At 42.7% G+C, this 15,374-nt stretch overlaps 1 protein-coding gene across 3 annotated transcripts in view; it reads right to left on the minus strand.

Moving 5' to 3' along the window:
- The window catches only part of lrrfip1a (leucine rich repeat (in FLII) interacting protein 1a), an 86,442-nt gene that overhangs the window by 31,798 nt on the left and 39,270 nt on the right, over positions 1-15,374 (minus strand). For all 3 annotated transcript variants that reach the window (XM_079253953.1, XM_079253951.1, XM_079253952.1), the window contains exons 2-10: positions 15,223-15,309; positions 5,937-5,954; positions 5,759-5,830; positions 2,770-2,811; positions 2,478-2,528; positions 2,327-2,362; positions 412-474; positions 297-338; positions 116-172 (exon numbers count right to left, since the gene is read on the minus strand). In XM_079253953.1, coding sequence (XP_079110079.1) covers positions 116-172; positions 297-338; positions 412-474; positions 2,327-2,362; positions 2,478-2,528; positions 2,770-2,811; positions 5,759-5,830; positions 5,937-5,954; positions 15,223-15,309 — 468 coding nt within the window. The remainder of the gene's footprint in view (positions 1-115; positions 173-296; positions 339-411; positions 475-2,326; positions 2,363-2,477; positions 2,529-2,769; positions 2,812-5,758; positions 5,831-5,936; positions 5,955-15,222; positions 15,310-15,374) is intronic.

A 15,374-nucleotide genomic window follows, 5' to 3' on the forward strand; every position in this document is an offset into this window, starting at 1 on the left:
CAGTTTCTTCCATAATAACACAGATGAGCCAGAGCTCTGCTGGTTTTCATCTGGCTTACTGATGCGTAAAGAAGAACAACATGAAGCCCTTCAGTTAAATGAGTCCAGAACGCACCGTCAGGTCTGTCCTGGAGGAGCGCGACGCTCTGCTTTCATCACTGAGTCTGGAACTCTGACAGACAGGAGAGCGATGAAAGATGAGATGCAGCTGCTACGTTAACTTTCTTTCCCGCTGGAATCAGATAACAGTCATCATGTTTGTTCAGGAGAAAACGTCTGTGCAGACAGTTACTAACCCTGCCGGACATGACGCTGTAATCATCATCATAGCCGTTTCTCTGTGAATAAAGGAAAAGCAATGAGACACCTGATGCCGTTCTACCTTCCTACATCTACAGAGCTGCTACATACGTCTCGGTCTTTGTGCTTATGTTTCTTCTTTTTCTTGGACTTTTTGTGTAGAGAGGAAGCCTGCTAGAAAAGCAAAAAGAAGAGTGAAGTACAAAGCCTCTCAGAAAGATGTGCAAAAGGCAAATAAGAAGCAAAAACAATGATTTACAAAGCTAATAAAGACATATTTTATTCCCAGTAGAACATAAACATCATATCAGGCGGTGAAACTGAGACGTTTCATCATTTCATGTAAAATCTGAGCTGATTGTGAATCTGAAGCAGCAACACGTCTGTAAAAAGTCGTTCCAGGATTAGCATCGTTAGCATCTCCTCTTCTTCTAACATCTGGAAACATCTGGGAAGTGAGGAGAGCAGCTGCTGGGAACTAAAGCAACCCCATCCCATCAGAGATGCAGGCTGTTAAGTGCATGTTGATCTGTCTTTCCTGTCCTCTCCACCCCAACCAGTCCAGGCAGATGGCTGCCCTCCCTGAGCCGGGTTCTGCCCGAGGTTTTCTTCCTGTTAAAGGGGAGTTTTTTCCTTCCCACTGTCGCCGCGTGCAGCTCAGGATGGAGGATTGGATCCAAGTCATGACTCGATACAATCAGTTGGTTTCTATTATCGGATATGTATGAACTGGCTGGAAATGATGTGTCTGTTGCTTCGTGTATGTAAAGTGCTCTGTGACAACATGGTTGTGAAGTGGCGCTATACAAATAAAGTTGAATTGAATTGAATAACAAGCTGGATGCTCCCTCTCCTCTTTAGTCTGCAGGACACGCCGTCCATGCTGTCCACAAACTATTCCACATCTTCATCCAGGTTTCCACTCAGAACATTTTAGATGAGCTTTGGTCCAGAGAAGACGGCGTGTTTCTGGATCCTCTTCACGTATGATGGAGCTTTAACCTGCATGAACTGGGTTCACACTGATGTCTGGACGTGTTTCTGAGTCCATGCACTGGTTTCCAGTACAGAATCATGTCTGTTTTCATGCAGAGTTGCATGAGGATCTCCAAAACATCAACATCACCATCAGCCCCGTCCCTACATACAGAGATTCCTTCTGATTCTCTGAATGTGCTGATATTAAACACTGAGCTGGTCGGATCTTCAGGGTCGCCACAATTTTTCATTAAATAAAAGTTTTTTATGTTGTTGCAAAATTTCACAAAAACGTGAAGAAGAACGAACATCTGTCCATCTTTACATCCTTTTACCAACCTGTTGCTAAGTAACCCAATCAGCTGTCAAATGGCCGTGTTGTTTGTGACTGGGACCAGTTCCTTTTCCAGTCGTTTGTTTTTCCTGCTTTACCTTTCTACCATCAGCATCACAATCTGCTCACTTTTAAACCAGTAAAATGTCTCAGTTTACCCAGTTAATCCAATGTGTTGTTAATGTTCTACTGGGAATAAAATATGGATTAATGGGATTTGTAATCTATTGCATTCTGTTTTTATTTACATGCTCAGCAGGTTTCCAGATTTATTAAATGGGATTTATGAAGCACACTGGTCACACTGGTCAGGAAGCAGAAACCAAAACAACATTCAGCTGGTTTTGTTCTCGTTCACAGTTACAGAAAGCCAAGCAGAAAACGGAGCTTCATCGTGGAGAGGTTTGGTCCAGATGGGTAAAACCAGGACACACTGTGCTCTTTGGCTGAATGAAAGTGAACTGATTCCAAGCTGGTGAGTTTTCCTTCACAACAGCAAAAACAAGTCGTGAACAACGCCAGCGGACAGACGTTAGCCGACATTCACACATTGTTTCCTTCAACACACTTCCTGCCATTCAACGTTCTGGCATGTTTTCCTCAACAACGAAGAAGAAATCCCAAACCGACCGAAGCCTCCCTTCACTTTCACCAAGCGCAGCAATCAGCTGGTAAATAACCAACTCAGCTCATGCTTTGTTCACCGCTCCTTACCCCTCCACCGTAAGCGCCGACGGGCTCAATGTCAGACTGTGTGAGACAAGACAGCATCATCAACGAGCCATGATGGCGTCCTGCTGCCAGGACACGCTCAGCATGGCCAAAAGCTTCAGGCACGTCTGGAGTTTTCTCTTTTGATACTGACCCTGACGCTGCTGCGGCTTCCCACCGACATCCGCTCATCGTCGTCTGACAGCTGTGTGGAGAGTGAAATGGATGGTTAGGCATTTCAGACATGGACACAGTGTTTGATTCACAACAAACACAAACGTTGGCAGCAAAGATGGATCCTCCACAAACTCTCTCTCAGTTTCCATCAGTCAATCTTTACCTGCAGAGCCGCAACAGACCACAACTGAAGCGCAGGTTAAAAACAAAAGAAAGTCTGAAAATGGTGTGAGAAGACGGGACGGGTAAAGAGAGGGAGGACTACAAACCGTGTGGATCCGTGATGAGCGTGAATACTTCTCACTGTCCTCCTGGACAAGGGATGGAAAGGATGAGGGATGAGGGGTGTGAAGGAAGGAACAGATGAAGATAGTTAGAGATAAAACAAGATGATCAGGACGGATGAGAGAGGAAACTGGCTTTTACTACAGAGCTCACTCCGTCAATTTAAATGTCTGTCTGGTTGATTTTCATTTCATGTGAACTATCAGGAGGATTCTGATGATCACTTCCAGTCTGCAAAGTTCCAGTGCTCTAAAGCTCTGCAGCAAACAAGTCCTGTCACAAATCTAAAAGATTTTCTACCAGTAAAAAGCCTCTCATGACCCATTCATCCTCCCATTTTCCTCCAGGTAAAACCCATCCCAGCAAGATAAACAACCAACATATCTGCTGTTTGCCATAACTGTGAGACTAATAAATAAAATTAATTCCTGAATTGGGTGGAGTTTATATTACAACCAGGTTTTCCAGGCAGGTTATTGTAAACAATGTGCAGAGCTTCTAATTTTTCTAATAAATACAGGAGAAAACTCAATGAGCCGCACTTTCCTTTGTATATTTCTCCTCTGAGAAAATATCAAACCACCATCATGATGTGTGTGATCCAGTCCCTCAGATCCCTCCATTCATCAGTCACAAGTGAATAAGAACATGTGTTAAAATGCTAATTCAGTGTTACTGAATTAGCATTTTAATTTTATCCACTTCTCCAGACTTCCCATCTCCAGACCCAGCATCCAGGTTTGGCCAATGCTACGATGAAGACGACGCCACTTAGCCCCATGAGTTTCCCCCGTAGAGGTTTTACAGGACGTATGCCGGTACCAACACAGCTTCAACAGACCTGTTCAGCTTTTAGGCCATTTCCTTTGTTTCTGGAACATTTACAACACTTACATGGTTTTGAGGGGCACACAGCTACATTATATTGCCAGAGGTATTCATTCATCAATCCAAATCATGGAAATCATGTCCAATATATTTCTGCAGTATACTTGCATAAGACACAATAAAAAACCCAAAACAACGAGTTTCATTGGTGGGAATGGGGATATATTATTCTGGTTTGGTGCGTTTGACCAAAATGTAGCAGGAACCTGATCTCAGTCCACATAGATACACCCCACTACAACTGAGTAGAGTCCCCAATCGGACCGAGTCTAGCGGACTATCCGGATGTAAATGCACCCTTGGTTCCTCAGAAAGGAACTCTGAATGCTTCAGTAAAACAAGAGACATTGGAAAATTCCATGTTTCTAACTTCTAACAGCGTTTGGGGATGGTTTCTTTCTGTTACAACAATTGCACACCAGGACACAAAACAAGGTCCATAAAGACATGATGAGCCAGTTTGGTGTGGAAGAACCTGAGTGGCCTACACAGGGTCCTGACCTCAACTGGACACAACACCTTCAGGATGAATTAGTGGAGAATGTGAGCCAGGTCTGTTTGTGTAACATCACTGTCTGACCTCACAAACATGTCAAAAATTCCCATAAACACTCCTAAACCTCATGGAAAGTTCCCCAGAACAGGGGCTGACAGCATATTAGACCCTTTGGACTAAGAATGGGATGTTACTGAAATTGAATATGCATGTAAAGGCAGATGAGACAATACTCTTGGCAATATAGTGAATCTGTAAACATACCGGCTTTATTACTCTGCTGCTCTTGATGTTTTTTAAAACAAATCCCTCATTAATGAAAAGGTAAACGACAAGCTGAAACAACACTCAATGCCAGAAGCACCAGAGATTGTGAAGTCAGTTTTGGTGCATGCTGCTGTTTTTGGGGTGGGATGACTAACATGACAAACCTGCACTGTTACCAATCCAGATCCTTTTTGGAGGAAACTGACCGTGGGAACCAATGAGACAAATGAGGAAACAACTAGTTTGTACTGCTGCATGTTGCAGGAAGAATGGAACATTACACAGTGGTAACACCTAGAGGTTAAGCGATTATCACTGCCCAAAATTGACATTATGATGATTATCAACTTTTTCTGTTTCAGATGGCAGATTAAAGCAAAAATAGATGCATAACTACAATAATGTGGAAAAAAGAAGGTAGCATTAAGAAAATATACTGCCAACCTTTCCCGATGTATGACTGTATCTTTTGTAGTGATTTGTACCTGAAAACACATCGATAACCTGTGTAGTCTACATTGAGTGATAAACTAAAACTGTTCAGAGTCTCTGTTCGACTCTTCACTGCTGCAGAAAGAGGATCTGTTCGTCTGTCAACAGCAGTGAGACAACACGTCCTCTTTCTGCATGAATCAATCTCTCTGGTCTCTCTAAGAACACAGACAGAACATAACAGCATAAACTTTACTCAAGTCCCTCCTCATGTCCGTGGGGTCCACCTGTTTGGACAGAGACATGTTGAAGGCATCTATACAAGGCTTCATGTAACAGTACAATGACATACAATCAGTCCTGCATGCCTTTAAAACCATAGAGGTCTCCCAGTGACAAGGCCAACACACCAGTATGCTTCACACACATGCAAAGACTCTCCAAACTCAAACCTGGTGTTAATGTTGTCCAGTACACACACAGTTTATACACACACCACACACCCTTAGGTTCCAAGTCACTCACAGAGTAACGTCGCCGCCACGCTGGACGCTTACACTGATTGAGTATTAAGTATCTAAAGGGGTGAACTGGGCTCAGTTAATCCCATGCAGTGTCCCACTGATGTGGCAGATGGTCATGCTGATTCAAGCCAAACAGCCACCCTGCTCCTCTGAATAAGTGGATTACCATTAATGGCCACTTTTTAGTCATTATCAACCCATGTTTTCCAAAAAAAAAAAAAAAAGGCTCAACAGGAATTATCTGTTGTTCAGATGCAAGTCTGTAAAAACCTCTAATAATCACAAGCAAAGGCCTAACAATATGCAGATCAACACACACAAACAACAGTTAGTAGGATGAGCTAAAAGAGTTGCATTTAGGTGTACCATCCATTGTTCAATATCTCCCCACTTGCTGTCGACTCGGTCATCTAGTTTGGTGTTCAAGCCGTAATATTTCTGAGGAGAGAACAGCTTCCATCATTTTCTGGGGCACATGCCCAGATCATCACATAACCATGCTTCAAATCATATCTGAGGTGTAAATGACGAAGAGTGGGCCTACCTTCTGCACCTGAAAGATCTACACAGCAGCAGCAAAAGACAAAACAGAAAAACAAACAGGACAGAAAATTATGAGTGAAGGAAACAGCGAACTGAAACACTGGAATGCCAGAGAAGCAGCATGCAGAAGAAGAAAAAGGATTATGGGAGGCACTCAGGAATGTCAAGTGCCCTGCTGGTCAGCGGTACCAGTAAGAACTGACCCAGGAGAGACCTCAGAGACTGAGCTGTTTCCCATGATTCCTTCTGGCTGCTGTCAGAAACTCTTCCATAACAGTGTGTTTTGAACACATAGCGGCCTTTGGAGCTTTACAAACTGTAAACAGGACTTTCTGCACCAGGATCAGAGGAATAAGTATCAAACAACAAAACAGGTTACTTAGCAACAGGATGAACCAGGATTAGATTGGCTTGTTATGGCTCTTTGAAAGGAAACAGCATATAATCTGCTGTACACACACTCACAGCATAGGAAATGTTTTTACACTGGTTCAGTTACCAGTAAAAAACTTTTATCTCCCACTGGACCATGCATTCAGTAATGTTGGGTTTAGAGAGAATACCACTGGGAGGCTTCGTCCACAGCAGTGACTCCAGTCAGAGAGCAGACGGACACATGGAGCCGCTGACAGGTCGGTATCTTCAACAGCAGCAAGGACATGGACCAGGCGGTCCCTGTGAGGGAGCAGGGAGGGAGGATGGATGGATGTAGGATGGACGATGATGGATGGATGGATAGATGGATGGGTGGATGGATGGATGGTGGAGGAGTGAGAATAGAGGACTGGATGGGTGGATGCCAGATGGATGAATGGATGGCTGGATAGATGGATGGGTGAGAACAGACGATGGATGAATGGATGGATGGATGGATGCCAGATGGATGGATAGATGGATGGGTGGATGGATGAATGGATGGATGGGTGGATGTCAGATGGATGTCAGATGGATGGATGGGTGGATGAGTGAGAATAGAGGATGGATGGATGGATGAATAGATGGATGATGGATGGATGGATGGATAGATGGATGGATGCCAGATGGATGATGGATGGATGGATGGATGTCAGATGGATGTCAGATGGATGGATGGGTGGATGAGTGAGAATAGAGGATGGATGGATGGATGAATAGATGGATGATGGATGGATGGATGGATAGATAGACAGATGGATGGATGCCAGATGGATGATGGATGGATGGGTGGATGAGTGAGAATAGAGGATGTAGGGATGGATGAATAGATGGATGATGGATGGATGGATGGATAGATAGACAGATGGATGGATGCCAGATGGATGATGGATGGATGGGTGGATGAGTGAGAATAGAGGATGGAGGGATGGATGAATAGATGGATGGATAGATAGACAGATGGATGGATGCCAGATGGATGATGGATGGATGGGTGGATGAGTGAGAATAGAGGATGGATGGATGGATGAATAGATGGATGATGGATGGATGGATGGATAGATAGTCAGATGGATGGATGAATGGATGGATGGGTGGATGTCAGATGGATGGATGGATAGATGGATGGGTGGATGGATGAATGGATGGATGGGTGGATGTCAGATGGATGGATGAATGGATGGATGGGTGGATGTCAGATGGATGGATGGATAGATAGACAGATGGATGGATGCCAGATGGATGATGGATGGATGGGTGGATGAGTGAGAATAGAGGATGGAGGGATGGATGAATAGATGGATGGATAGATAGACAGATGGATGAATGGATGGATGGGTGGATGTCAGATGGATGGATGGATAGATGGATGGGTGGATGGATGAATGGATGGATGGGTGGATGTCAGATGGATGGATGGGTGGATGGATTGATGGATAGATAGACAGATGGATGGATGCCAGATGGATGATGGATGGATGGATGGATGTCAGATGGATGGATGGGTGGCTGAGTGAGAATAGAGGATGGATGGATGGATGGATGCCAGATGGATGGAAGGATGGATGGTATATAGAGGATGACAAATGGATGGATAATAACTGGAAGTGATGAAGTGATGAAGGGTTTTATGCTAATAAGCGTTTTCTCATTCACTGAAAGTCACTCTAACTCCAGAACGTGCTTTACTCATATTCACTAACCGGTATGTCAGGACCCCAGGTTGCCCGTGGCGGCGCCAGACTAAAAATAAACCCGTAGCTGTCTGTATGGGTGCCTGACAAGAAAAAACCTCAACAATACGAATGTCGGTGAACAAATTTACAACATAACGTAAAAGACATTAGAAATACTTTCTCCTTTTGCTTCATTCCATGAAATTCCAGTCATCACCTTAAGAGCAACCTGTAGAGTAAATGTGGAGGTGAACTGGACATGTTTTTCTTGTGAGGAGGTTTCAGTTGGGATTACGCATCGAATGCACAATGGCTATTAGTATAAAGTAGGGCCTTAAAAATGCTCCAAATTAAAGATTAATAAGCCAATAAGAAAGAGAGAAACTGAAAGGATCAATACAGTAAGGCTGGCTAACATTACTACTTTCCTGAATCAAGTAGATCCACAACAGCCTGATTAGATTTAGATTAAATCTGATTTGATACTGATTAATCCAGGCATAGCTGGTTTATGAATGGATATGAATGTTTGGGGTGAATGAAGATGGTGAAAAAAAACTTCATCTCTGCGAGAGAAGCTGATTTGAGAACATCCATCGTCACAGCAGATGTCCAGGAACTATTTACCTTCCTATTCATGGTAAATGACGGTTTTTCAGCATGCTGAACACTCTGCTGCGCAAATTCTTAAAAAGCAAAAATGCATTTTTTCCCCCACATTCAATACTTTACTTTTACAGACATGCAAGTGATGATTGATAAAAATCTATAGTCTAATTTAAATTTTTTTTATTCTATTGTTACTTATTCTATAAAATATGTTTTAAATAAACTATTTCTACATTTATTCTATTAAAACTGATCTAAATTATTTAATCTTTTGTTTATCACTGAGGCAAACTTAGTAATTACAACATAAGCGCATACATAAGATGTTTATTCTACTGGCTAATGTCCACTAAAGGAGCTGATTTACAAATACAGCATTCTAATGCAGCAGAAAACAGCCTTTCAACAGGTGTCCACTGTAATGATATGATGCATGAAAATACATTAAAAGGGTGAAAGAAGAGCATCATACATCTGGAGCAACGTGTCTCCACAAAGAAACATAAATGATAAAAGTAATTCTAACATTAACAGCTGGTTGAAAAGGACACAATTACTGCAGAGAAACAGGAAGCAAAGCTTGCAATAAAAAAAGGGAACATTGAACTCTAGTGGGCCCAGCCCTTCAGTCTGATCGCTCCTTATAGGGGCTGAAAACCTCAACAACATAAACACAACAACAAACAAAACAAAAAAATAAACATGAAAATGGTGTTTAATTCTGAATTATGCTTCAAGTTAAGACCACATGTGTCAAACGTACAACCAAAGGGCCAAAACTGGCCCACCGAAGCCCACCAGTTAAAACCAATAATCATCCATAAAAAGATTAGCGAGATCCCTCATCTAAGCCGTAGTTTATGACAGGACGTAAGCGGCTCTTCTCAACAAACGCTGCCACCAGATCCCATTCCTTTGGTGGAGAAGAAGATTCTCTAACTTGTGTGTAAAATCACATCTCAACAGTCTCTAATGTGATGCTTTTACTTTAACAGCTTTCTGAGACTTCACACACCCACATTTCTGTCACCAGTGGGAGCAACGGTGCCAATGCCTGTGCTGCCTCTGCAACTTGGCTCCAACCCGTCGCTGCCCATATCCAGCAAACCCAAAAAACCCACCCCACCCTCACTGTTACATTTTCCATCCAAGCATTCCACGACCTTAATCCAGCATTACAACTGCAGTTTCTCTTGTACACTAGCCTGATAAATGGATTGTCTGCATGGTGGTGCAGGCTTGCAGAAATCACCCTGCCCACTGCAACACCTCAGCAACAGCAGCACACTGAGGTAATTAGAGGAATATGGCCTCTTGGCCCCGTAAAGTTACAGCTCAGGTCAAATAAAAGTCATGTCCCGGATTTAAAGACCTCAAACCTTTTGCTGAATCGTCAGCAAAGCAAAGTTCAGGAAGTGGAGACTGAGCTGCAGAGATCCTGTATGGTACACCTGTCACTGGATGCTTTCCTCTACGCTGATAAAATACAACAATAAATTCAATCAAAACGAAAGGATTTTCTGAAACAAACAACATAAACAACAACAACAACACAGGAAACACTGAAGCCCATCTGGTCTGTTTACTTTCCTCCCGTTTCGTGTCTGGCCAGCTTATTAGCCAGTAAGCCTGGCCCCGTCATAAGCCCATTCATCAAACCAGTTACACAATCAGTCTGCAAGCGTGTGCCCATTCTCTTCGACTCACCAAACTCCCTCTTCCTTTTTTAAACTGAGGGGCTCTCGGGTGCCTGGTGAAGGCAGCCCTCAGCCCCCTTCCCGTCAGCCGATGGCCGGCCGTCCTGCTGCCCTCAGAAAACCAGGAAAGGTGGCATCGTTCAGGGGTCAGCAGCCGGCGCCACGGACAGCCATGTATGCCGGATCAGGCAGAGACGCGACGCTGAGAGCAACAGGTGGACAAAGCAGGACCTTTGTTTGCTGCTACTAAGGTTTTTCTGACGGTCCACTCCTGAATTCTGTCTTCATCGTGTGAAGAAACATCCAGAAAGTCCTGAGGTGGCTGTGAGTCCTGCAACCCATGCCTCGAGTCAGCGCCTCGGCAACAACAGTAACTGCTCCACTGTGGGACAAACCAAGGAGCTCAAACTACTAATCCCCTTTAGAACCTGGCTAAAAGGTTTAAGGGTCACACACCCTGACCAGACTCGGATTAACAATAACCATTGATCCAGCACGTATGACTTGTGTGTGTGTTTATCGGACCAGTATCTCGGTTGTGTTTTATGATAAAATAACTGATGTGATACACAAGCAAAAATGAATGAAGCGGCACAGTTTTACGTTTTCCCCAGAAAACCTAAAAAGAGTTTTGTTTAAAAGAAGAAAAGTATATTTTTTTATATTAAGTCTCCAGAGCACCATAAATCAATCATAAACAGATCAATAGTCTCTTTTTGAAGGGAGACCTATTCAGCTCGCTGTAACGATCTACACACATAAAATACACAATAAAACAATTCAATACAACAATAAGACAGGGTCAAAACATTGGAAAAAAACAATCTTTTAAGTAGAATTTACAGACTTTGGTTATTTAAGCTCCTTAAAAAGCTTTGATTTGATCAGAAGAGACAAAGATAGTGAACTTTAAGGTGTCCTGGAGTAATTTCAGCACCAATGTGCAAAATAAGAAAATGCAGTTCTCTCCAGCTGAGTGGAAATTTCTAGTCTGTTAAACCTGGGGGTAGGTAATGTTGGAGAGCTAGCAAGATGGGAAAGTGGCGCCCTGTCTTGGCTCCTCCCCTTTTGGCGTTGCTCCTTGCAGGAGGGGGGGGGGGGGGGGGGGGAAGGTGAGCCGGGAGAAGAAGCTTACTAAATATAAGAAATGAACAACTCCGTTTGGGTCGGAACGTTTGGATTGGTCAGAGTTTTTACAGATTTACAGTAAACTGAGGGGTCTAACTATATTTCTTATTATTCATGATTACAGAATGTATAGACTACTATCGGGACGAGGAACCACTTGGTGCTCCTGATGATCCTCTGTTTGGTTTTCCTGCAGTGCTTTTGTGTTTTCTTAAAAGAAGTAGCAACTTGTCTGATTTCTCTTATGGTTATTGTCATTTCCCATAATTTTCAGTATGGCTTGGGCAACATAGCTAAAAATATATATATATAATCTTTGATTTTTTTTCATGCCGAATCCATTTTTTCTTACAATATACTACAATGACAGATAAGAAGTTTAACTTTTTTCTTTTTTTTTTTTTTGTTTTTATCTCTTCTGTGAGTTTATATCAATTTGAGCGCAAAACTACTGGATGGATTTTCATGATGTGTTTCTGGGAACAGGTCTTGGTCCAAGAAATAAAAGATAGATGTGGATCCCAGCAACACTCTGGATGCTAACATCCAGAACAACAACATTCTGGATACCACCATCCAGAACAGGAACAACGTTCTGAATACCATCATCCAGAACAGGAACAACGTTCTAGGCGCTACCATCCAGAAAAGGAACAACTTTCTAGGTGCTACCATCCAGAACAGGAACAACGTTCTGGATACCATCATCCAGAAGAGGAACAACATTCTAGGCGCTACCATCCAGAAAAGGAACAATGTTCTAGACGCTACCATCCAGAACAGGAACAACGTTCTAGGCGCTACCATCCAGAACAGGAACAACGTTCTAGGCGCTACCATCCAGAAAAGGAACAACGTTCTAGACGCTACCATCCAGAACAGGAACAACGTTCTAGACGCTACCATCCAGAACAGGAACAACGTTCTAGGCGCTACCATCCAGAAAAGGAACAACATTCTAGACGCTACCATCCAGAAGAGGAACAACGTTCTAGGCGCTACCATCCAGAACAGGAACAACGTTCTAGGCGCTACCATCCAGAAAAGGAACAACGTTCTAGGCGCTACCATCCAGAACAGGAACAACGTTCTAGGCGCTACCATCCAGAACAGGAACAACGTTCTAGACGCTACCATCCAGAACAGGAACAACGTTCTAGACGCTACCATCCAGAACAGGAACAACGTTCTGGACGCTATCATCCAGAACAGGAACAACGTTCTGGATACTACCATCCAGAACAGGAACAACGTTCTAGACGCTACCATCCAGAACAGGAACAACTTTTCATCACTACAAACAAACATGCAACAAACACCACAACGTAGCCGAGACACAGTAGATTCATTATCAATGGATCTGGAATATGATAGTAGATCTATATAACATGAACGTAGAACCAGAACAGACTGGAAATCACAGTATGGTGGAAATAAGCAGCTTGGTGGAGGTCTGGCCTCTCACACTGACATTCTAGTAAATATTTGCATGTTTTTGCTTTTAAATGTTCATCAGGAAGTCTGTACAGAAAAACCTGTGAACAACATGAGTAACCGGATTTTTCCACGATGTAAATTGGCATCATATCCTAAACTATATGCAACACATCCTGGATCTCTCTCCATCGTGCTCCTCACTCAGCATGAGATACACTGGAAATTAATCTAGACGCTGGCTGTCAAGTATGTTCCGGCCACGAGTGATGGCTGGCAAAGGACAACTCTTTTAACTGCACTCCTTTCTCCCACTTGGCGACACGCCTCTGTTTGAGGTGCTGAAACAAATGTGCTGTTCTGTCCCGAGTTTATCAAGTCTTTAAGCTAATTAAACAACATGTGTTCCTGTTCCCAGGTCCCAAAGCCGAACCAGTTCCAAATGACTAATAGCATGGCAGAGAGCATTTCCCTAAAAACATAAAACCCTTGTTTATCTCAAATTTAGAATAAAATAAAATCCTAGTTCAGCCTTTAGTAATGATAATAAAGCTGGCAGACTTGACTTAATTCCTTAATTACTTCTGAGAATATCATTGCATAACAAAGCGCAGCTGACTGGAGAAAGCTCAGGGAGACTTGTATTCGCTTTGGGTGACATTAACAGTAAGTACCGGCTTAGGCAGCAGAAAATGAAAATAAATTCAGAAGAAAGGAGCTGGGTGAGGTAAAAGAGGTCAGTGGCAACAGATGACAGTCTGTTTGTGTGATTGAGATTACTTCAGGCTAAGAATAGTGAGCTCAGAAAAGTACAGCCTCCTATGGTGAAGATCAGAGGTGTTAAAGCAGAGAAAGAAAAACTCATGTAACACACCACTGACCTACAATGCAAACACAAAGCAACACACACTGTTTCAACATGAAGCAGAATGTAGTGCCGATTCCAAATACTTGTCTGGAGAGGCAAAGGGCCAGAAAGGAAGTTTTAATGTTCCTTCAAGGGAAATATTTACTCATTATCTGTCATTTTTAATCACATATCAGGAAAATAAGAGATCTTACCATATATAACATGTCTGTAAGTAACATTGTTGCTCATCATCAAACAGTCTTTATATTCCTGGGCTAATTAAAAATCAAATTCATAAAGCACTTTCATGCCAAAAACATTCCGCAAAATGCTTTACATAAGAACAAATGTCACATTGTAGTAGATCTTCATTCCTGTTGAGAAGAACAAATAAAGCTGCCTGTGTCTTTGTTAAAGTTTTATCTCCAAAGCTTCTAATACACTTCACATATTGGTGGTATTTAACAGAAAAGACTTTATAAAACTCAGTGAGGTGACATCAGCACCACGCAGCTTCTCAGATTTAGATGTTTTGCATGCTATCCATCCATCCATCTATCTATCTATCTATCCATCTATCTATCTATCCATCTATCAATCTATCCATCTATCTATCCATCTACCTATCTATCTATCTATCTATCTATCTATCTATCCATCCATCCATCCATCCATCCATCCATCCATCCATCTATCCATCTATCCATCCATCCATCCATCTCTATAAGTCAGTATGAATCTGCACATCACAACTGCTTAGTCTTCTGAAAAACCCCACGGCTCAGAAGACTATTTTTTTGGGAAAAGCGGAGGTCCAGACCTCGGTGTCCTGAACGGCAGCTACAACTTTGGCGTCCACCAGCCCAGAGGATTAACACCATTTTTAGCCGTCTGAAGTTTTCCAAGAACAAGAAATCTTGCAGAGTTTGGGAGATTTATCTTCCTCAGCTGTTGGGAATGTTGCAGTATGAGATTAATGATGATAAATGTGGGATTAAAGAAGCAGTATCGATAACCTATCAGTAATATCGAGGAACTTCATCATAGACATCTGTATTAACGGCAGATGTGTTTCTTTTTGTGCAGATTTTTACATTTCACTGCACTTCATTTGCCTCTGCAGTTATTGTGGAAGTTTGTGCACTGACCTGTGACCAAAAAGGAGACACATGTTCAAGAGCATAAAGCTCTGCTAACAGGAAACTCTTTAGGTCCAAACTGCAGGTTTGAGCCAGGAATATTGCTGAAATCCTGTTGTTATTTAGGACAATGTGTCACTAGGCCACGCAGCAAACAACATCTGCACCAACATGCAATAATTCTGCATGCAGCTGATCTGCTCCAGTCAGCATAAAATGGGAAAATTGTTCCACACACTTGTGCATGCATATAAAGATCATTTGAAACATTTCCTTCATTAAATTTCTCTGTTGGAAGCAGTTTATATCAAAATCCGGGTGTTTGTTGTAACTTGTTTACCTCTTTCTGCTGCCGCTCCAGCTCCTTCATGCGGATCTCTCTGGCCTCTGCCCTGGCCGCCCTCTTCGCTGCGAGCCTGACCTCGGCCTAAAGGCGCAGCCAGACATAAATAGAAGCAAACAATGAGAAAGCAGAAAAAAATAAAAGTGAAA

This window comes from Telmatherina bonti (genome assembly GCF_933228915.1).
Source record: "Telmatherina bonti genome assembly, chromosome: 15".
Classification (NCBI taxonomy): Eukaryota; Metazoa; Chordata; class Actinopteri; order Atheriniformes; family Telmatherinidae; genus Telmatherina; species Telmatherina bonti.